Source organism: Patagioenas fasciata, chromosome 8, assembly GCF_037038585.1.
Source record: "Patagioenas fasciata isolate bPatFas1 chromosome 8, bPatFas1.hap1, whole genome shotgun sequence".
Lineage (NCBI taxonomy): Eukaryota > Metazoa > Chordata > Aves > Columbiformes > Columbidae > Patagioenas > Patagioenas fasciata.
This window is the reverse complement of record NC_092527.1, coordinates 11,559,509-11,584,538: the sequence shown is the minus strand read 5'-3', so window position 1 is coordinate 11,584,538 and position 25,030 is coordinate 11,559,509. Positions and strand designations below refer to the sequence as shown.

At 39.6% G+C, this 25,030-nt stretch overlaps 1 protein-coding gene across 26 annotated transcripts in view; it reads right to left on the bottom strand.

Annotated features, from left to right (window-relative positions):
• ANK3 (ankyrin 3) overlaps positions 1-25,030 on the bottom strand; it is a 359,991-nt gene that overhangs the window by 139,913 nt on the left and 195,048 nt on the right. For 24 of the 26 annotated variants that reach the window (XM_065842855.2, XM_071811684.1, XM_071811695.1 and 21 more), the window contains 3 exons: positions 4,372-4,473; positions 3,801-3,899; positions 3,337-3,435 (listed from right to left, as the gene is read on the bottom strand). In XM_065842855.2, the coding sequence (XP_065698927.1) occupies positions 3,337-3,435; positions 3,801-3,899; positions 4,372-4,473 (300 nt within the window). Of the gene's footprint in view, positions 1-3,336; positions 3,436-3,800; positions 3,900-4,371; positions 4,474-15,701; positions 15,781-17,450; positions 17,683-25,030 lie in introns of those variants that run through there. The other 2 variants (XM_071811686.1, XM_071811688.1) reach the window with 2 other exon arrangements.

Sequence of the window (25,030 nt, the reverse complement as noted above, 5' to 3'; positions counted from 1 at the left end):
ACTCTCAGGCGGGCAATGCAGCCAGGGCAGGCATTTGAGCAGGGTGGGAGGAGCAGGGGGAGCAGCTCAGCAATTCAACTAGAACAGTTACAAATGACACTGACCTAGATTTTGCCAGAAACAAATGGAGCCAAACAGAGGTGAGCTCAGAAGTTTGGCCATATATTTGCATCGAAAAAGGTTAACATTCTGGGCTCTGGAGAGGCGAAGGAAAACTGTAGCCTGAGACCTAGAGCAGTGAATTTTGGCTGAGTTATAGTAGCCACAGTGAAAACAGCTGAGAGACATCTGACTGTCCCAGCAACAGGGCAGATCTGCATGGCACACGTCCAGCACAGAGTGTGCAGGAGGGCACAGGTGACCTGGGGCCAAACGTGCAGGAGAGACAAACAGAAGAAAGGGCAGTAGGAGAGGAAATGGTGTGAACTGATGTTTGATCCAAGAGGAACTTGACCACCAATGAGACATCAACCAGCTGTGAAGCCACATGTTTACAGGGCTTGTACAGTCTGTAGGGGCTGTGGCTGTTCCAGCGTGTCGATAATTTGGTCTCTATTCAGGAAAATTAGGCTACAAGCACAAAGCAGGCACTGAAGTCCTACTGGAGCCAGAGCCTAAAGTCAGCTGTGTTTCAGTGCACTCTCCAGAACCAAGGCCTAAAGATTTAGTTACTGTGTAGTTAAAACTCTGCTTAATGAAAAACAGAGAAGCCAGAAAGCACTTGCTAAGGTACCTAATACGTTACATTACAATTTTTTATTGTATAGTGAACAGCAGAGTCTGGCATTTTTCCCTATCATTTCATGGCATACTCAATATCTATTTAGTAACTCAGCTGGAAACGAAGATTTTTTTTAGTATCAAACATTTGCATTTAGAAAGAAAGCAGGAGACACTTCCTAATTATTAGTTTCAGAAAATAATTAATAGGCAAAAATTCTCAGAACCAAGTATTATTAGAATCTGGAGGCAGAGCAGAACCTTTTCTCCTATGTTAAATCACTGTAGGGTATTCACAATTTATTTCCCTCCATATTTTACTTTTTCTTCTGTCTTTAAAAAGGGATAGAAACTGCCAGAGAGCCACAAGCCTAAGGAAAGCGTTTTATTTGCAATAGTAATAAATAGCCCTTAAAAGAAGTACAAAATCAAACTCAGTAAAAATTCACCTTCTTTTTTTTTATTATTTTTTTTAAGGACAGGAAGATTCGATTAAGAAGGCCTTACATCCCTAACCCTGCTGCTGTCAGAGTTAGACCTGTTACCTCCAAGAGAAAAGGAGATAAAGCCAAACTCAGAGAAAACAGGGCCAGCGTCAAAACAAGAACAAACAAACATACATCTTTGGGTGGTCTCTTTGTGTGTATGCCGAATTCAGCAGAACTTTATTCTAAGCTTTACAAAGGTTCAAGTGATGCTCAGTACCACAGAAAAAGCTGGTCCAGGGGCAGTTTGGTAACAGGGAGCTCCAGGGATCTCCTCAAAAAGACTAATCCCCACCAAACATCTCATTGCCAGGTATTGGTGGGGAATGGCAATATACATGTCTCTTAAGCAAAGATAAAGGCATGTATAAGGGGGGCAGGGAGTGGCGAGGGAAATCTTTCATTCCCATATGTTAGCAAAATAAGGCTAACAGGTGGCAAAACCTTAGGGTGTATGGCCAATGCAGTTACATAAGATGTTTACGACCTCATATTATTTTTAGTTTTAGGGCTGAATACACAAGTTCTCAAACACAACCAGTAAAGATCCTTTCAAAGTTATTTTAATTTCTTTAATGGGAAAACCGCTGTAAATATTCTGCTTTGTTTTACTTCTTAACAGTCATTTAGGATTGTACTTAAAACTATTTTTTGCTGTTGTTCTCTTTGAATTCTAATTACATGATGCCTGGAACCAAATATTGCAGTATTGAGCTAGTATGAACAAATAAGAAAAGAGAACTGAGTAGCCCGTTTTCTCTGTCTGGGTGAAGGAAACATGAAATACAGATCACAAGTAACTAACATTCTTGAAACAGATTCGATTAAACAGTTTGTTCATATTATTTGAGAGATCATTAAAAAAAAAAGGTTCTTTAAAATGTACATCTTTAAATTTCCCTTTTTAAAAAACATTCTACCATGCCCACATCTTTATAACCCAGAAGAATGGCAACACTGGACCAGATGAATAGACCACCTCTTAATGTGATCCCTGTCTCTGACACTGCCTGCCAGCCCCTGAGCAGGGAGAACAGGGTTGGAGCACAGTGCAGGGACACCTCCCATGGCACAGCCACCCTCCTTGCTACAATCTGTGCTTCATGCTTTTTTTTTTGAGCCAGAGTTTTCCTCTGTTTCATTTTGCTGTTTTGCTCTTAACACCAGCACCATTATTTCTTATTTCACATTTTCTCTAATTGACTTAAATATTCATTCAAAGGACTTGACCCAACTTAAAAGCTCTGTGTATGTTTGCAGTACCTCCTTGTACAAGCAAAGGGGATGAGCTCGATTAAGCCAGAGACACTGAATTATATGAAACAAGGTCCTTTTCATCTGAACAAGTTCTGTCTCTCTCTCCTGTTCAATCAGTCTCTCTTCTGACTCTGTAACAATTAGCAGCTCATAGGACACTGGAGGGCAGATCTAAGGCTGAAGGGTAAATGCTTTTCTGCGCTGCCTGTTACACAACCACTCCCAACGTCCTGCAGACACCCCTGGAGGTACCTTCGCTTTCTTCATCTCAAGGGCTGTGCATCTGCATGTCTTCTGGACAGCTTAAACCAGAGATGTTATTTCTATACCTTCTCTATTGATGAATGAGGTGGGCAACTTGAAGTTAATCTCAACTTACGTTTGCCATCCCATGTGGGAAAAGACATGAACACAACCTGGCATTTCACTGCACTGTCATGGTTATGGGGGAAGACTTGATCTGCCCACTCCGACCACCTGGCAAGGGGTAGAGCAGAAGGGGGAGACCTGGAAGCATTTAATGTTTTAGTTGTATGTTGGGTTACAAGGTGAGTATGAACTCCGCACTGCACTCACTAAAATTCCCACTTCACTAATAAAATGGTAGCTCTGGTTAAACTTAAACTTTGTCCTTGCACCTGCTGTCAGTTACCAATGTGAGTGGAACAACCAAAAAAGGAATACTTTTTTTTTTTTTTTTAAGTGTAAGCAGGATGACATTCTTACCAACTCTATCACACCCTGTTTTCAAGAACCAGCATTAATACAAGGAGATCTACCAAACATACTTGTCAATATTGCAGTTTATAAGGGAAAAAGGATGTTAATGTCAGCAAAGTTTTTGATAGTACCAAATGGAAAAATATTACTTTACCTGAGACTGTGCATTGACATTGGCCCGATTCGTAACCAATACTTTGACTACTTCTGCTTGTCCGGCGAGGGAGGCTATGTGCAATGCTGTGTTTCCTTTCTGAAATGAGCAATTTTTGAAGAGTACAAAACTTGAGCTTGAATACATGACAAGACTATCAAGAATGTGTTTCAATTTAAAACATAGTATTTCTTGCCATAAAATACTCAGTACTTCCAATAGGTAAGTTATTCTAGAAGACACAAACCAAGACAGGAATCTACAATTTGTTCAGTAAATTGCATCCCTACTAACCTGTGACATTTACTGTAATCTAGATGGCTTCAATTAAACAATTATTGAGACCACTTCACCAGCAGAAAAAGGGCAACTACTGCTGCAGTAATGTCTGTAATCAGTTGACTGACACTTTGTGCCCGTGCCATCCGTGTGAACAAGAGAACAATTAGATAGGCCTGACTAACCTTTGTTGCTGCATCAACACTGGCACCTCGCTGTATCAGTTCAGCGACAACTTCTACGTGCCCTTCTTTGGAAGCGAGATGGAGAGCATTCAACCCATTCTGATTTTAAAAAGGGGGGAAAAAAAAAAAGCAATGGAAAAAGATTGGCAAAGGTTTTCCAGCATAGCAAACAATATATCAGGAGACAAATTGTTATATCGCAGTGAGAGGACTGCTTCCAAAAAAATATTCTTACATAAACTTTACAATAACTATATTACAAGGAAAGAGTATTAATTAAGTCAGGATATACTAGCTCTGGGGCCTCAAGTTCTGTGTGCTGTCCCATGAGCTGATGTAATACAAATGGAATGAAAGATAACATTAAACAGCACAACATTCTCCAAGTGGAAGTGAAATGATGTCTTGGTAAGGGATAAAAATAAAAGTTTTGATTGGATAAAATATATAAATATGATTCATCAAAAACCATGTAAATTATCACTAACATGAAGTGTAAATATAAAGACAGATTTGAGAAACAGTGAGAAAACTATCTCTCCAGCAAATTTGATCAAAGTATTTTTTCAACCTGATTTGAAATGTTGATGTCCACTCCATTTTTTAAGTAGTCGAGAGCCTTTTCCAAGTTGCCAGCCCGAGCAGCTCTCAGGTAACTTGCATTTGTGTCAGACTACAAGAAAAAAAAGGGAAGTCCCATTAGAAATTATAGCACAGTATAAAAATATATTTTCTTGGCAAACAAGTTACTAATGATATAACATATTGTACATACATTTAACTAGACACAAAAGTATCCCAAACTGCCTTATCGAATCTGGGTCAAATCCTGCCCTCCTTGCTTATGCAGACTCCCTCTGGTGTAAATAGGCTATCTGCCTGACTGGGCAGCACAAGATTTGACTTTATGTATAAACATGAATTATGTAGCATTGTCTAACATGCAAGGCTAGTAGCCAGAGACACATCTGGTACCCAACATGGAAGATAACCGTGGTAAGGCTCAGGATGACTCCATGGAAACCACTCTGCCCTTTCCAAATGTGCCACACTATCTTTATGTCCAGGCTGAACAGACCAGATCAGTACTGTGAGGTCTCACACGACAAATTTATAAACACTCAGCATTGAAGTACCAGACTACCCGAATGAAAAAACAGTTCTACAAATTAAAGCATTTTACAGTCTAATGTCTGATTACACTTTGTTTTATTTTCTCCATCCTCTCTCATTTTATGGCAGATTTTATTTACAATATCTGTCCACAGTCAGTGAAGTAGCCAGAATTCCCTAGGTACGTCGTCATTATCTCAACTCCATTTTACTTTTTTCCAGATCTTGCTTTAAAGATAGCCATGCAAATTTTCTGTATGATGACTTCAGCTTGAATGTGAGGATGGCAGAAAGGATGGTTAAGTCATGAAAGAGATCACTGAAAGTAATTCCCATCCCTTGAGGGTTTTAACAACAAGTTATGCAAATATCCACCAAGGACGGTTTAGATAATGCTGATCCTGCCTTAGAGCAAGTGGAATGAACTGGGTTAGCTTTCAAGAGGCACAAATTGTATAAACTTTGATTTTATCTGTGCTTACCCTGACATCTTGGGCAGTCAACACTTTGTTTTGTGCCCTCTTCTCCACTGGTATAACAGGAACTGTTTTTTTTCCCCTCAGTGTCATTTCATCACAGACATCTCTACAACTTTAAGTACTCTATGATCCTTTAAGGTACTAAAAGAGTGCAAAAATTAAAAGCAGTAACTGCTGAGAGAAATTGAAAACATCCTGGCACCAAAGCTCAGTTACTTATCCAGTGCTCAAATGACTTTTTTTTTTTCATTCCCCGTTTTTTTGGATTTCCTACAGACTTTTCTCTTCTCCTGTCAATGCAGCCACCATAAACGGGATGTTCTGTTCAAGCCCATCTGAAATCACCTTCATGTGCAAGATGAAGTGATCTTGGGCATAATGACAGCAAAATGGTAAGTGGGTGTAAAGTCTGCTTTCCTCTTCGTACAAGCTGTACGAGCTACAAGACTATTTATTAGTACTTTCAATACTAGAATCTCTCTCTTCTAAGGAGAGAATCATTACTTATAGACACTTCATTTTCTGCCAAGTTTTACAGACATGGTGTTCCACTTTGCAAAGGTAAGTTACTAGTTTACCACCTTCCTGGCTCTTAATCGTTATTTTCCAAGCATGCCATGTTGATCATTACAAGTCAACTTCTGTGATGTACTTCCCACAAAATAACTCCCAAGTAGCAATGTTTAATTTGGCTCTATCTATAGTTTGCTGCTATAAACTATATGGTCAGAACTGTAAAGACTATGGGGAAAAACAGCTGCCTTGAGAGGTGCAGTAAAACACTTTCACATTTGGAAGATCATCTGAACTGTGCAATGCAGATTATTACAGGAGACAGGTCATATTCTCAGCGCTTAGCAACGGCAGCCACTGGGGTAAAAAACAGGTCAGCATTTTATCAGCATTACCAAAGGTATGAGGGAGGACTTAATAGACTGGGAGCCTTTTTTTGTCCCAGAGTAATGGCATGTCTGTTTGGCACAGTCAGCAGGTGGATGATAATTAACATCAGCTGTTTACAGCTGCTGCTGGGTGGGGAAGGGATGCACCAGAGCAGCTTACTATGGAAAATCAGCTCCCGCCAGTCACATTAATGCATGCAGGACAAGAAATGCTGCTCATACTCAGAAACATTTAAACCTTTTGAACTGCTCAAACAAAATGGAGGTGGCTGTCAGTCAGCAGGCAGAAGGAGTGATAAATAGCTGATATTCACATTAATAGCAAATGGCTATTTGACTATTGAGGAAGAGCAATGCCAATGTCTTTTAAGGACTTCTCTTGGAAGCACTTGCTTGCTCGGGGGAGGAAGGAAAAAGGTTAGGTCACACTTCCAGCCTAGGGATGTATAAAAGTGTTTCAAACCAAGCTAGCTCAGGTGCTGCTAAGCAATGCATGAATCCTGAAATCCCTCCAGCAAAAAGCAGGGCCTCCTTTGCAAGTCACCACTCAAAACTTACTTCTTTTGCTCAGACTGTCTAGAAGCACCACTGACACCAGCAGCCAGGTTTGAACCTGAGCGGTGGGGCTGGGGAGCCCTGGACACAGTACCCTGGGCTGGGAGAGGCTCCCAGTGCAAGGGGGACTGCACAGAAGCACCAACACTGACATGTGCAGGCACTACAACCACAACTGGGAAGCACCCAGAGAAGCTGCCATTTAACAGCACAAACTCTCCCACACTTCAGCTGATGTGAGTTGGCACTTCCAGTTTCCACCTTACTGGTGAGTGCCACGAGGACGGAGTCAGGCTCTTCTCAGTGGCAAACAATGATAGGACAAGGAGTAATGGGATCAAGCTGGAACACAAGAGGTTCCACTTAAATTTGAGAAAGAACTTCTTCTCAGTGAGGGTGACAGAGCACTGGAACAGGCTGCCCAGGGAGGTTGTGGAGTCTCCTTCCCTGGAGACATTCAAAGCCCGCCTGGACATGTTCCTGTGCAACCTCACCTAGGCGTTCCTGCTCCAGCAGGGGGATTGGACTAGATGATCTTTTGAGGTCCCTTCCAATCCCAAACATACTGTGATACTGTGATACTTGAATGTGATGTGAGCTAGTTTGTGAAACTGTATGAGCTGCCTTAGTAGGCAGAGTGAAACACATACCTGTGCACGAAGAAATGAGGGAAAACCTTTTTATCTGAACTTGGCTAAAACTCCCCAGTCCTCAGATTGGATTAACTCAGCTGAGGCTAAGTCACCCTTTCTGGGCCACCAGACACAGAAATTTTGAGATTTGCACAGAGGGATAACAGACTGAGGTTGTACCATTATGCAAAAAGTTCAGCGAGGCTTCTGGGATTATCTCCATCCATTACAGTCTCTGCCGTGAGCAGAAACAACCAATAATGTTAGAGAGAACAGAGAGCCAACATCTTTGGAAACGAAAATCAATTCCAGCCTCTCTAAAAGCAGCATTACTTTCCCTGTGACCAAGGCATTACATCAGACCTGCTCAGATAGAGAACAGAGTTTCAAACTTTTTCTACCTTTTAAAATGTCTCAAATACCCTTGGTTTTGAGATATTCCACTTCCAAAACCCAGAAAAACCAATAAATGCTACCCAAATTTCCCCAAAACTAAGCATAGGGATCAGTCAAAATTGATCAAAAACATCAAACCAAAACTTTCACATTTCTGAACCTAAAGTTTTCTCAACTTTACATTTCTCTTTTAAGCCTAAATTCAATTTAAAAAAAAAAAAATAAAAAGGTACCACAGTAGAGCAGAAAAATGTCATTTCCAATTGGCACTGTTTTGTTTAAAACAAAGCTACTTCGAGTCCCTCATAGAGCTTGTAATTGCCTCTGTATTGAAGAGACAGGAGTAACATCAGAGCCTAGGCTCAAATCACTGAAGGACTCAAAAGATCAAACAAGCGTAACTATAATGTTAATAATTATATAGATATGAATTGTCATCATGCCTGGAAGCCCATATCAAAGACTGATCAAGAACCTATTATATAAAATGCATAAAAAACACAGGAGGGGACAAATGGATTTTAGGTTACCAACCATCACTCAGGTCACCTGCACAAGTAAGCGCTGCCTCTGTGTGTAACTATTCTTGATGTACCAAATTCCACCTTCCACACTAGCTGGCATCCAAAAGACAAACCCCACACAACCAGCATGGCTACAGGACATTCCATTAACAGACTTAATAAGCATTTTCTCCAATACTAATTATTTAAACCTCAATATTCCTGGGAGAGGCATTGTTTATACTAGCCATCTATTCCAATTTTTTGTTTGTTTGTTTTTGGTAATCAACCTCAACATGAAGACAAAAATTGGCTTTTGATTCTCCACAAAAATCAAGAGAACAGCAGGCATGGGACATACATCAAAGCGCCTGGAATCTTCAATGTTCTTGCAGTCAGCCATGAAGCTTGTGTGTTTGCACAGGAACCCAGTTGTCAGGCTGTATCCCCAAAGCCTTTCCCTGCTCCCTCTTGTGCTCCCTGAGGATGCTAACTTCTCAATCTCTATATCCAGACCCAAATTAAAAATCAAAATTCTAACAAGTATTTTAATTCTTGGAGATACACACCTCAGATCCTGTGCACAGTATTTAATTATAGAATGGTTATTTAGACAATATTTAATAAACAGTGAATTTATGAGAGTACCAGTACTGATGGATGCATAATATCAGGCTTTTTATTCACCGATTGCACAATCTCTCACCACTCCCCCGTACTTTCTTGGAAGAAAGAAGAACTATCTCTAGTTTTAAGAAATGCGTAAAAGCAGATGATTGGCTAATGAATGCAGTCTTTATGCAATGTGTATTCCTTTTAAATGTTTGTATTTTCCTTTAATGTACTAAGCTATACAAATTCAATTCTGTAATGTACAGCAGGCTGATGAGCTTGCAGGCTCTGGGCTGCCTGCAGCCCTCAACAGGTTTTCCAGTCTGGAGCTTGCTTCAACAGCCTTCATCCCAGAGACATCTCTGGAAGGGACTGAGGCTGAATAAACCTAAATTTCCCAACCCCTGTTTACCCTAGAAGTTGTCTAGTCATGCTGCACAATGGACGGCAGAGCCCTGTGACATGCAGGTTAAGACCTGAGAACCATTTCCCCACTTTGAGGAAAAGCTATGCGAGCCAAGAACATTTCTGTTACAGGAAAGACTAATTCCTAAGTCGCTTGGAAATTATATTAAGCCTCCATTTTAAAAAATAAAATTGTGATGCTGACTCATGCTAGCAAATACATATTCACTACCTTTTTTTTCCAAGAGCTCCCAGCAAAGTAAGAGATTATTTAACACAAGGACAGACAAAAAACATTAGAAAATTTGCACTGACTGTCAACATGGGGTCTGGTCTGGCTTTTCTATGGAATAGAGAGAGTCCTCTCAGAAAATGGAGAGTATGAATTATTTAATGAACCCTCAAAAGTGCAAAGCCATTATTTTCAACGGGCACAGGTCCCCTCCCATACTGATGGCATTTTTATTACGCTCATCTCTCTTTCCTTTGTGTTCTGCTTACAGTGGTTTCTTTTTCAGATTAAAAATCCAGTCTTTTTTCACATTGGGAGCAGCGTTTTGTTTTTCACTCCATCTTTAACAGTGGCTGTTGTGAAGGGAAACCCCCAGCAGGTTCCCATTGTGCCATAGTAGGATGCATTCTGGCTTGAGTCCCAACAAAAAGATGCTAACCATGCCTAACATTTGTTGTGGGGGGAAGCAATTACCTCATCTGAAGGGATGAACTTACATTACTTCCACTTGGAGATGTACTCAACAAAACTAGTCTTGCAGCAGCATGAGGTGATCCGACGAAACAGATGATAACATTTTTGTTTATTTTGATATGGGTGGGCTTACAGCAACTGATGGCATTTTTTTTTTAGTAAGGCTCAAATCTGATGGGCACTGAGCACTAGACTGGAAACTGGAGGTCCTTGACATTTCTTAGATTTTGCTCCTATGTTAACTTAGAACTTTCTTGCAAGCAAATGTGTTACACTCACTTGGTAAGGAATGTAATTTTATTTCAAATAAACAATCTTCACCAGTTAACAGCAATGTCTGAACGATGTTGAAATAAACCAGTCGTATCATTTTCCTGGGGAGGTTCTTCATCCATCCTCCAGGTGTCTGTATCCTTTTTATCTCCCTACTACCTCATAATCAAATCTGTGTTAAAAAAACCTCATTTGTATCTCCTTTATCAGAAAGCGGGCTGGCTGCACCAGAAGAGAAGATGATGATCCTCTTTGTGCAAACAATTACGGCTGTACTCATGCTTTACATACCATACTACCATACGTGTTTCCTTCTGATAAGAATGTGGCAGCCTGGGGTCAACTGCTATCTGCAGTTCTGCTGTTAATTATCCTTTAGAGAGACACTTTAGGGATCACAGCCCTCAACACAACCACAGGGCACCAGGAAAAGCTCCATCCCTACTGCGTGACAATTCAAAGGAAACATCTTTCAGCTATTCTGAATATTATACTATTGATCAAAACCGAAACAAAGCCTTCTAATTGTTTGCCCTGCCATGCAACTTAATAATCAACTTTGATCGTATTTTTTATATTCAGAATGTCGCCGTAGCTGGCCCTATTCTGGCTATGTGACTATGATACGTTTTCCATGAGTTAAAAACTACACTGGTTACAGGCTGCATGAAACCTCTCTTCTTGGCCACCTCAGTGAAGACTAAAATACCTCGTACTACTGAAAAAAACTGTATATGAATCTATAATCAACTGTATTTCGAACAACTGAGGCTCTATCCCTGTACAGCAGTCAATCTTAACATGCTTGTAAAGAAAATATTTCCTGAAAACCATGCATTTAAGCAGTTCAAAATAGTGTGGAAAATGCATTTTAGATTCAACTCCTTCTTTCTAGAAATCCTTAACCAAACCAGGAAAACATCCAAGCAAACAAATAAACCTCTGTCCTTACTAGGCCGCAAGACAAGGTAAGTCTCTGACATGCAGGTTTAGTATAAACCATTTTCAAGACCACTTGCAGCATTCTACCTGTTAGAGCCTGTCTTGGCAAAATGCTGAATCTGTGGCTCACTGTTACCACTGAAAATGAACTAACTGTATTGAGTGGAAGATGGGTGAAAAGGACCCAGACCCTAAGATGTTAAGGCTGATATGTACAAAAACATCCACAGCTTCCAGTACCAGAGGTGCTTATGCTTTTAACAGCATCATGAGGTCTAGAGTGAGTTGTTTGCTTGCGATGACAAACATCTCTTGTGAAGCTATGATGCAGCTTTCCTACTGTATAAGTTAGACTTTATGCACACAGTCTTTTTCAATAGACCATAAATCTGATCAGTCCTGTGGTTTATGATGCAACTTATCCAGCCCTGGGTGTCTTTAAATGCCTGAAAAACTGCTTCCTAAGAAAGTTCCAGCACACGATAGAAATGAAAGTTAGCTGTTATTATTCTGATTTTCTACAAGGAGGAAAAGGGGTTGTGATTTCCAGGACACAGTAGACACATACAGAGCTAGATGGGAAACCCTTGTCTAACATCCACATGTAACACGTTGAACATAATATCCAAGTTGAAAATGCCACTAAAGCTGTCATCTCCATACTATTTACTGGTCACCACAGATATTCAAAAAAATACAGAATGATTTAACTGCAATTCTAACAAAATTAACATCTGACAACCCAACGGAAAACACTTGAACTGAGATCAAACCCATCCCACAGGGACAATGTTCAGACAGGAGGCGAAGCTCTACACAACTTCCAATACACTTTGCCAGTTTGCACAGGTGGGGTTTTGAGACTTTGAAACACAAGTTTGATGTGTCAGCTTCACCTAAAGAATTTATGAAAACGATTACTTATACAAATGTGGTAAATTAAAAACACTAAAAGCAAGATCCTAATTTTCCAGGACTACAAAATCAATGCTCACCTGTATGACACACAATCTGTCTAAGTATGCATTAATAACAAATCACAAGAAGCATTTCCTTTTAATAGGAAAATAAGATTCCTTTAATATTGACTTTTCAGCTATAAAACTGCCCTGTAGGAAAAGACAAACTTAAATGACAAGGTAAATTCGGACACACTCTGTTCAATATCCTAAAACCAGTAAAAATCACTGGTTTCCCCAGCGAATTACTGCACTCCATTAGAATTGCACAATCAGGCAATGATCCAGGCCTTTCGTGACCAACTCACATATATAATCGATGAAAAGGATCTGATACAGTTGAGGGCAAAAGATTTGAGCATCTAAAATTCAAGATTTATTCCCCAGGCTGACAAGGCTCAACTTCTAGAAGTTTATTTCAAACTCTGGGAAGAAACTCCTGAGCCTGCAATGACTCATCTCTCACTCTCTGAAGTTTTCCTATCATACATTTACAAGTGAAAAATAAATCACTGGCTTTCATAACTGCTACCACAGTCACAAAGACCTAGAGAAAGGCTAGATGTGCTTCGAGGGTTTCTTCTTATGTTTATATTCACCTGAAGATGATAACTTTCTGTATATGTCAAACTAGATGAGATGCCATTGATTTCCTCCCTGCTATTTTGCTCTCAGAACCTGACTACCCAATGAGCATGGAGATAATTTCAGCACAACTCAGGCTCAAATTTAAAGCCAAAGTCACATTCTTCAGATCACTGTATGAATTATGTCAGGTGGTCCACCTCCTGTTCTCTGTGTGCATCTGATTTTAGAATTAGGATCCTCCAAAGGAGAGGGAAAAAAAAAAAATCAGCAACATTTTAGAGCATATTTATTGTCTATAATTTCAGATGGGGAAAAAAGGTAGTATAAGCCTAAATCAAATAATATTGCTGATTTTAGGGAGAGATATTTTATTCACTCAAGATGAGCTCACTACAAAAATATTACGTAAATATGTTTCAATCAGATGAAGTGGAAGTTACTGGTCATTAAGTAGAGCAAACTGCATGTCAGTAGAAATGTAAGACACATAAGTATTTCCTAAAAATACTGTAGTTAACAAGCTATAGGAACTGCAGGCAAGCTACATAACCTCTTCTGTACCCAATCTATTAAGAGCTTTCAGTACAGTGAAGTAGGAAATTTCCTTCTCTCTTTTTGCCTTTCCAGTTTATGCCTGCTTGTGAATGCATCCCTCATTCAAAAGCAAAATAATTCTGCCTTAGACATTTGAACATCTTTAAATTGAAAGATTGTTTTAGGTAAACCAGTCAAGCCATTTCTAAGGTGGCGAAAACACAGGCAGAAACATCAATTTACACAGCAAGTATTGCAAATCCCACATGTAATTAAAGTTTACATCTTTGTAGGCTTAAGAGGCATTTGAATGGCTAGTTTTAAAGCTGTCTACTAGATTTTTCAATTTTTTGGCGTGTTGTTCAGGTTTCTTACAGGAATTACAAACTTTTATCAGTTTATAGACGCCGAAGTATAGGTCTCCTAGCAGGGATTATGACCTCTGTTGGAGACAGAGAACCTCTTCCAATTTACACACCTAAATACCTTGCTGAAGAGAGTCTAAGCTGGAAAAGCCCATGTAGCCGATACAGAATCTGAAGAGTCAGTGGAAATTATCTAAATAGCTTCCAGGTACTAAGAGAACTCCTGGGGAAGGATTTGCAACACCACCATAAACCTGGTAACAGTTTTGCAGGGCTGGCTGGGGGCATCACATGAGCTTTGTGATAGCAGTTAACCTTAGGACAGCTTGTAACATTTACAGAACAATCAGTCCTGACACCTATTTGTAGAAATGCTGTGAAATATATGTATGCCCTGATACAATGAGAAAGAATCAATGGAACGAATACACCAAAGGATTCAAACATCTCCCTAGAGCCAGAGACTGGCTGAGGTAGTTTTGGTGGTTCAGGAGCAGAAAATACCAGATAGCACTTGCCAAACTCATGAGGGTAGTTGCTCACAGGATTGTTAACAGGATGCAGGAGCTAAACAACCTGCAGGGAAACAACTTCAAACATGATCCAGACAGGTACAAGATCTATTGGAGAATACTCTGGGCTGAGTTGGCTTGGTTGTGTTCTTCTACAGAAGTTGAATCTCCCTACTGACCATAAACTCTCATATCTTGTGTTCCATTTGATTCTGCTGTCGCGGATAGAACCCAACAACTCCAGATCCATTCTGTAATTTGCTGCGTTTCTCTAAACCCCAAAGGCAAGGCGGAGCAAACCAGAGCAGCTGTTAGACACACTGCCATTTATTACTGCTAGAAACACTGAGGAAAACTTGTCTTCCTTCTCCCCGACATGATGCCTTATACCATGGGCAGCAATGCTGTGCGGCCCGCACAGAGCAGTGGGGCAGGACACGGGAGAGACAGCAGCCTCCACACAGTCCAGGGCTCCACTCTCCTTCTCTGTGATTAAACACTGACACATTCACTGCCACGAGCTTGTGAAATGGCATGGAAAGTTCTATGATAGCATTTGTTGGGGCTGCCTAGGTGAAATGGATTCTGTAGTGGCTTTTCCCAGCCCAAGCACCAAAATCCATGAGCAACAACTACAAGTCAGAGCCCTGTAGTTGTTATCAGAAGTTTTAAACTAGACTCAAGTACTGACTTGATACATAATTCTGTTTTGAAAGAGGAGAAGGAGTCTAAACCACCATGGAGGCAAGGCTAGGATCAGGATTTACACTTACAAACAGCAGGAAAACAGTGAGAACATGCTTAGCTCTATGCAGTCTTTGAGACGAACAGAGGGGGAAGGAAAACACAACATAGCTCATTTTTTTTCTTAAATTGAAATAAAATTACCAAATATACAGATAAATTACTGTAGATTAGAAGGTGTCATTTTCACATGGTCACTTTTCATTTACAGAACTGAACTAGTATTTTTCTGGCTTTCAAAGTCACTCTGCATTAGATAGAATTCTGCCAAAGAACCATGATGATTTGAACATCTCAGGAGGGACTTTTAATTTTTTGAAAACAAACAAACAAACCATGGAACTATTTAAACATTGTACTTCACTTTAACCAGACTTCATAGTTGACTTTCATCTGAAAATTATGACTGCTTCTTAACATCAGAATGACGTATGTTTGGAAAACACATCATTGTTTAATAGGAAAATAATGGTGTTTTGCTAATGAATTAACACTTCCCAAATTGGACTAAAAGACTTTACCTTTTCTAATAAACATAGTTTTAGAATAGTTTTTAGTTTAAACATTAAAGCAAATATCAGCTTATTGCACACTTACAGAAATAAGTTATGGCCAACAATTCTGCCTACTATCTCTACACAGTAATCTCCCCTAGCATTTGATGATAGAATAAGCCATTACCATATGAAGGTTAATTAATGTATCACTTCTGAATAGCAAATCTGCAGGACAAATGCACGGTGAAGAAGAGCTTGTTTCTCCCTTACACCTAAAACATTCATGGCAACCTATAATAGATTTAAATATGTATGATCAGATTGAAATATATATGGATGAAAACAGGATTTACAAAAGCAGAAAAGAAACGGCAAGAAACAACACACAAACCAAATATATACTGTACCCATTCTCTATCGCTCAGCTCCATTTCAAATAGCTGCTGTACCATCAATAAACAACATATACTAACATAATAACCAGTTTCTATGCAACTTCTAACAAAACCCTGTAAAGCGAGAGTAAATACCATTCCATTGCAACAAAGAGAGGCAGAGCATAGTGCCGAGCAGTGCATTGCCAATGCCATGGCCCGGTGGCAGCGACATCCTCAGTTTGCTCTACAAACTGTTGCACACAGAAACCAGCAGAACTGTATCACATTTTGTACTGCTGGGACTCATATAAACTGTCAGCAAAGATGTTTATCACCATGAAGATTGACACTATTGTGCTAAAAAAACAGGAAAGAGTAAGTAATATTCTCAAGTCAGAAAAAATAGAGTTTTGTCAAGTACCGTAAAGCATCTGAATCTAACAAAACTTTCTCATGCGAGAGATGGCTTCACAAAGAAAATGCCCCAAATAAAAATCTTCATAGTTTTGAAATTACTGAAGGAAATGAATTTACAAACATGAATAGCATCACCAGTAAACAGCCAGATATTCAAAGATGGTTTTTAACAGGGAACAATCACCCAGTTCTGTGTTGACAGCAAGTAAACAGCAATGTACATGTTTAAGAGAACTCACTACAATATTTTTTCAGAGCACAAAGCTACTGCTGATACTGAAATTAGTTAGTAAACTGCTGGGTGCCACATCAGGTAATATCTCTAACTAAAAAAAGTGCTGCCATTAACTCACATTTCCACAAAGCTTGTCACTCATCAATATTAAAATAATAACACAATATCACACTTTCCTGGGAACCCAGTATTTTAATTCTGCAGTAAAGCAGCTGGGAAAACAATTGTTTTAACTTTGTGTTTTTAGCTGATGTGAATAACTCAAGCTATGCAGAACTCCAGAGCCCAGAGTACAGGGGTGTCATTTCACAGCCGCTTACTCACTTGAGGAATTTTTAAATCACACAAGGAGCCCCTTGGAGGTCAATGGGACCATTCCTGTAAGAGCGAGACGGGTGCCTCCTTACAGGTCACTACTAGCGTAATAGCAGCCGGTTCCTTTTGAAGTTTAATTGACCTATGGATTGTCAGCAGAAGACATGTTTTATTTCATAAATATTCCTTAAAAGCATAGATTTCTTTGTCTTTTTTTTCCAAAATACACAAGATTTGCTAAAACATCTCAGTGTACAAAATTGTTAAGTATATCTGGGTTACTTAAGGCCCTGATTGCAGAAGAATATGTTACAAAATGTTCCTGCAACTTTAATCAGCATCTCCTACAGAGTGCCCTGAGCAGAATGCAGCCATTGATAAGGAGAGAACAAATAATTCCATATACCATTTGACTGCTGCCTCAGTCTATACCATAATCCAACCCTCAGAACACAAAATACACCAAACAAGCTGAAACGTACCTCTTCCTACATCCAGCTTTGTCTCATACAATCAAAGACTTAAAACACTAAGACAAGAAACTCGATATGCAGACTTCACTCTAATTTCAGAATCCACAAATGCTTACTTGTTCTGGAAAGCATTCTCCCTCTTCCACTGCCATTTTCTGTGGCCAGATATGAAACCTGATGACTCAATTAGTTAACACTTTGGACACTGCTCCATTGCTAAAAATAGTGGCCTCAGGAAGTGGTTTTACTTTTTTTTTTTTTCCTTTAAAAAAAAATAAAATAAATAAAAGGAAAAATAACTAAGCACAGTCACTTGTTAGACTTCCCTTGGCTATTAAAATGGCAAAGGACAAGGGATCGTAAGACTATTAAGTTAGTAACAGAGCATGTCCCAGGATTCCTGGCTCACTTACCATATTTGCTGCCTCCAATCATTCCCCGTGTATGTAATCATGATCTGTGGAATACCCAAAATAGCTGCAGCATCAGCTGATCAGAAAACCACTGCTGCTTGGAATCACTCATGAAACAAGCTTTTGTCATTCTGCTTATCAGCTCTTTCTAATGCAGACTACTTTGAACTGTTTCTAAAGGCAACAATAACATCATTTTACACTCTGTGTGTTTTGAATACCACATATGCCTGCCTCCCACTCCATGGTAATTTTATATTTATTCAGATTCTCCGATGACTAATTATGATAGATTTGTGTCGCTGGTTCTAGAGGTTATTTTCCTGAACTAAAAGGCTGCTCTCTGTGCACTTCAAGTTCCTAATCCAGAGAAATTAAAAGCAGTGGCAAGAGCAAACCATTTTGCTTCAGAGGGAAATCTAGAATGAGGTTCACAATTTCAGTACAACAGATGTCTTCCTATTCCATGAAAGCTATTGCCAGCAGCAGGAATTTTCTGCATACTACTCCGACAGTCGCTTACATTAGGAGTGGCTTTAAAGAATGTCTGCCTCCTGAGAAAGGGAATATGAAATTCTCTTCAGTCCATCACAAGCACCTGCACAGCGTGCACTGCGCTTACCTGTTGTACATCACACCTCACACATGTGAGTTGCACAGGGATATTCACTGGTACAGAAGAACAACAAAGGGTAAGAGCAGGGAAAAAATTAAGCAAGGCCTAATATTTTTGTCAGACAAGATATGCCCAATATCTCATTTGTCTGTGAAAGGAAATAATCTATATGTAAAATATTATAATTTCAAATTTTTAAGAATCATTTCTCCATGTTTGCATCGACAAGAGCCTAGCCACCAGTTAATAACTCTGTGCTCTTGGGTTATAATGCAGAACTTGTTACTAATTATCTATGTAAAAATAGAAGGTGCAAAATTTGAGGCTCCAATGTATCACTAAAAAAACATTGTAGACCATGCACTCAGGTGATCTAGCTTGAGCTAACTTCGTTAATGTCACTGATAATGCACTCTGTTAACAACTACTCTCTGCTTCTGCACATTTTTGCTTATGGCATTATAGTGTCTATGACTAAGACCCACTTCTGCTGTTGACTAAATACAGAGAAGCCAAGAGCTGTCTACAGTGGTGGAGAAGCCTTTCACCTCAATTTAAATACAAGATGATGACCAAGTCAGTTTAAATGAATTTATCTCCCTGACCTATCTGTGCAGAGCTCCCTGTAGCAGAGATTTCAACCATCTGCACCACAGTTACCTCGGGAATGTCATCATTGCAAACTGCCACAACAATACATACTACCCCAAAATATTCAATTTCTAAAGCTGAATTTTGATTAAGCGTTACTTTTTGTTTTGAGGACTGAGAACTATAATTTCAAAACAATAAAAGGAACATTCCAGTCCTAGAAACCCAAGAGCACAAGCTCACTATCCAGTGACTGAAGTTTTTTTCCTAACTGAAGGGGTGTTGGCTCTTAATAAAACCCAGGTGCCTAAATACCTTTCTCCTGCCCTTGAGAAGGTACCCAAGAACAAGGAGAAAGGAAATATTATGATTTCTGTAATGGGATTCAAGGGAATCACATGAAATTTATAGCTTGCAGAATAGTTATCTCTGTAGAAAAAAAAATGATTAAATTGGACAGTTTTGCAGGAACTCACAAAAGTCCACCCAGAAAACCAAGTCCATTGTGGGGTGGTGTCCCTATGTCACCAGGTGCCACTGAACTGTAACCTGCTGTCAGGAGGGGTGAATGGTGACACCAAACTGGCAATCTGAGCAACAAAGCTTTTGAAGAAAAGGATTCACCACAGTCTGGGTTTTACCAGCGCGCTGTGTCACTCATTCCCCAGGCAGCCCAGGTCTTGTAGATGGTGCCAGGCCAATATGGCCTGGGTGCCAGGCTGCTCCCTCCAGCAGTTCCTCTGAGACCGCTCTGCCCTACCCAGCCCCTGCTCATCTATTCTGCCAGAGCTACTGTCCTTTTCCAGTCACTTTTTGAGTTCACATTCTTGTGATGAGACTGGTGGATGATTGACTCAGACTGTTGCCTACTGACCTCCACAAAATTGTCCTGGTTTAGGTTGTGACATTCCCGTAAAAGAAGTTACCCAGTTCTCTCTCCATTAATTTTAAAAGAGCAAGAATCAGAATTGCAAAAGAAAAGCACAAATTATAATCTCCCAGCACCAAAAAGTCCTCTCAGCACATTCACATCCATCAATTCAGCTCTGATTGCTGAAATTTCATGTCATAAATCATAGTGACACTATATTTTTTTAACCTTATGGATCGCTTTTACAGCATTCAGGATGATTTCTCACATGCATGTTTTTAACAAAAGGTAACAAAGAAAAGGCTTAATACTAATGGCAAAATCAACTTGTTCTAGACTTCAGATAAAATTTTCAGGATTATTTTGTTACTTTGCACCTTAAATTACATGAACTGAAAGTTCCTGTAGTCATTCTCAGCTTGGGAAAGAGAAATGGTCTTGGATACAACTGTGTAATGAGCAGGGAGGGTGGGGGGAAAATCCTCAACAACCAATCTTCTCCTCTCTTTGAAAAATAAAAGAAACAACAAAACCCTTTACAATCTCATTAAAATGGCAGATTTGGTACAGATGGAGGATTCTTTTAAACAGAATAGTGGAAATGTCCTTTTACATTATCACTACTCTGCTTCCCAGCCAGATGGAGTACTTATGATTACTGGCTTGGAAGCAACTTGAAAACAAAGCAACACATGGCAGAATTCAGCAGAAAGAAAAACATGGTTTGACAAGAGATACAAACAATATAAATATCTTCCCAATAATGGGAAAGATGAGCTGAAATAGTTTAAACCATAACCTGGAGTTACTGATCCAGATTTTGCAAGAAATAAAGTTTTTCTTTTTTCTCCTGAAACTGCAGTGGATTGCATTTCAGACAGCTCCGAAAGCTGAAGAGTCAGCTGGAGCCCACCAGAGCAGGGGATTTCTAGCTCTGTGGTATTTCAGGTACCCTTTTCAGAGAGCAAATGATTGACAAATAGCATCAGTACAGATGTGTGCTTGTGCAAGTTACACCTACGAGGGGTCCTCACTTTTAGAAACTTCTTATACCACAGAAACCAGTGATAGTATCTGAGATATTCAATATAATTATCTAAAATTCTGTTGTAGTTATTAAAATAATAGCTAGCACACGTCCTAAATGAGACAACATTAAAATAGCAGTTCAAGTGCAGACATTGCAAAGGCATGAGAGGGTTTCCTGGGACCCACAGGTTTGTACATGAAGCCAGGAAAGATGCACGTTGCAGACAGCAAGATCGGCATAGCGAAGCTCATAAAACAGAGAATCCCCCTTCTTTCAATATAAGAGACCCCATCTCAGACACATAATACTCTTAACCTCCACGGATAGCTATGAGGCTGTAACAAAGCTGATAACAAGAGAAAATTCAGATTTACTCGGTTATCCTTTAACTGCTAAAATTGTGGATACTGAGAATATACAGCCACAGAAACAAAATCCTTTACTAATTGTAAAATACCAAAATGATCAGTATCATTTCTGTATGATTTTTTTAATATGCTGTTCAACCACCATCTCTCAAGAAAATATTGTTTGTTATAACACAATTTAAATGCTGGTAGCTCAGCTCCTCTGTTAAAACATTCACAGAATCTATAGTCAGAAGCATACATTCTCTTTCACTAATACAAAATAAGTAAATATACTTTTTAAAAAAACAGTTACAAAACAAGAGGAAGATACACTTTTTGCCCAGAACATCTCCTTTATGCTACTGTATTGCTTCTGAACAGAAAGTATCTACAAAATCTGCAAATCCTTTAGCTATTTTTTCCCTTCTTAACTTTGGCAAGGTTATTCATCTGCCATCACACCAAATAATCTAAACCTTTGCAGAACTAAAACAAAGGAAATCCTATAGCTTCTGCTACAAGATACTTAAAATTTCTCTTCAAAGGCTTTCCAAATGAGTGAACAGGAAGCCCGTGGTCTCATCTCATTCTTCCTCAGCAGTAGCTGGAATCAAACTTTGAAGACTGAAATGTGATCGCTTTTGAAGGATAGCCTACAGTAATTTTTCAGAGGTCTCCAAACACTTGGAAACAGCATGTCCAGCAGCCAGCTCTGCCATGACCTGTGAAATCCAGCACATTACAGATCTTCAAAATGCCCATGAAAGACACACACGGAAGCGCTGCAGCGTTTACTCTGTGCAGATCCGTAACAGCTCCTGTTACCTCCCCGTCAGCACTTCACCTACCCAGTGGGCGCTGCTTTCAATAACAGGGCAAGGGGTTCTCGGGATTACGGACTAAAATAAGCGACACGTGTGGTATGAGCGGTATGTCCCAAGCATCTGAGCCACTATCTACAAAAGCACTTCAAATTCCATTTTTTAACCCTGTATTGTACCCTTAAGCTATCAGAGTAGGTTACATACTTCCAGTCTGCCCTGCTAATCATCTCAAGCTTTCTGAAAGAGCCCTTTTTGGTTCATTGTCATCTAGTAGCTGTGGTTTTCATGCCAAGTTTCTAAAGCTCCTTTAACTTCCAGCTACCCTGAGGCTAAAACATCAGCAAACCCTCCCCCAGAATAACCCTGTCCCCAGGGAATAGGACCAACTGTGATCAAGTGGAATACAGACTGTTAGATTAACACAAACTGCTGTCCAAAATAGATCATACATCACTCAAGGCTTCAACCACTGACACTTCAACAATTTCTCCTCCTCTACATAGCAAAAGGTGCGACTTCCGCATGTATCCTAGAGAAAGGTAATTTTACAAAACCACTGCCACAATACCACAAAAATCCCAGAATCAGTTGCTGTGTGAAAATGGAGCTTAAGATAATACTTATCGAGGCAATGTCCTGCCATCAAGACCACTTTCCAAGAACTAAAGAGAGCAGCAGAGTTTCATTATACCATCCTGTAAGCACCACAAAAAGCAGGCTCAGTTAAGCCAGCTAAAAGACCTTGGGCTTTACTAAGATTTCCTTCTCTCTTGTTGATCACCTAGAAGACACCCATATCATTGATTTGCTATGGACGGCACCTCAAAAAGCCTTTGGAAAAAGCTGGGCTAATAAAGCTGCAAGCTGGAAGAAACGTTTATGTAAGCATCATGGTGAAAATCACATGATTGACTCCTGAGCAAATTAACTTGACACCATCATGCTTGAAAAATAACTAGTAAAAGCCAATTAGGAAGGGCAAAAAACAGAAATCAGAAACTCCAGGCAGTCCTATGTTAAGTCAAACCACAGACCTCACATGAACTCTCATGGAGATGAGGGGAAGAGCAAGGGCAAAGAACTATATATGGAAAGCACAAGGAGACACGATATCAGATCTTCCTATATCATTGTGAAGCATTGCTGATGTTTGCAAATTCTCTGCTGATTAATCAGATGGCTTGTTGCATGCCATGCATCTTGTTCTAAGTCATGCTGAAAATTGGGATTTTGTACAATCTGAAAGGAGCAACTACCCTACTACTTCTTTGACATACTTCACTGGAGCAGAGGATCCCAGAAAGTAGAGATTCCTTGGATCCGAACAGCAGAGCTCAGCATTTTCACTAAATATGGAACTTCTGTTTGTTAACAGAAGATAGCAGGCTAGTGAGATCAGTGGCTGTGGATGGTCTCCATAGGTGCGTAGGTATGTAAATATACACAGGGAAATAAAAATCACATGCTAACCCTATTGTTGCACAGGAAAATAATGAAAAGTTCAGAAACAACTTCTTCAGTTTTTTAAGAATATATTAAAAAAACAGCTGAAAGTATCAGAGGAATGTTGCATGAAGTATACTATCCATTTGTGCATGGCACCTATGCGACAAAAACTTGGCTCCTAAACTGAATCCTATTTCTAGCAATATTCAATATTTCAGGATTGCCAGGAGCAAAGAATTAATCGTTAAGATTCATGGTGACAACGGCAAAGTATTTCATCCTAACATTGAGTTGAGCACCAGAAACGTGACTGCTGGCAAGTAAGTAGTTCCAAACACTCCCTCTCTCTGTCGTCTATCTTCTAGACTTATTCTGAACATAATTGCAATATGAAGCCAAATAATTTCAAATGCTCAGATATAATTTCTGCACAGAAGAAGAAATTTCTATCATGTAATACATTCCAAGTGCAATACTACAAAAACAGTAGTTGTCCAGGATACCCGACAACTCTCTCTGCAAGACCCGAGCCAAAAAAGATCTCACTATTAACAAAATATCATACTTTACATCTTGACTTTGCTCGTCCTCAAGACCACCTAAAGGAACAAATCAAATGAAAACAGAAGTAGGCTAAATACCAAGAGCAGTACGCAAGTGTATCCACTTCCCATGGGAAGCAGGGCATATGGGTTGCTGACAACCTGTTAAATAAATGCAACTTCACACAGCTATCACATAAGTATAGTGGTTTACTAATCTTTGTTTAGAGATGGTGCAACAAAAGCAAAACAAAACCATCAAACTAGCTATAACTAATCCTTTGTATCTGTTCACAAATGCAGTAGAGACAATTTGATGGAGCAGTATTATGTCCAAGGCTACTAAATGCCAGTCAGTCTGCTGCTTACTCCAGTGTATAGAATACAGTCAAATCATTACACTGTGACAATGTGTGCAGACACACGCTAAAACTTTCACAAGAAACCTAACGTGAGAATAGCTTGCCTATGAAGCGATGGGATTTCTAACACACGCAGTTTAAGAAAGCTGGACAAAAAAATAGAATAAAACCAAAAAATTGGCAGGAAGAGATTAGCAAAGACGATTATAGATGACGGTAAACAAAGGAAGCCCTTGAAATCACACCCAACCCCATTTCTAACAATTCTGTGAGATATAAGAGGAGTAGAGCTCCCCTGCAAACAAACCATGCTCAGCATCAGGTCATTGGGACATTACAACAAGAAGCCATTGAACACAAGCGCCTGGCCACGTGCAGTCCCTGTGAGTCTCACCTGCAGACCCTCTATGGAAGAACACTCTGCTCGCACAGGACCACAACCCACTCTTCTTCAAGGCACTGGCAGGACTGCTGTGCCTTTCAACCTTCAAGAGTTACCATTTCAAAGTACTCTAAAATTTATTCAAAATTACACTTTGGAAGGAATTTCAAGGAAAACTGCAAGTTTCAAGTTTCTCATAATGAGGTAAAAATAAGATGCTATAATGCTATGAACACAATCAAAGAAAAATGAGTGACTGTGACTACGAT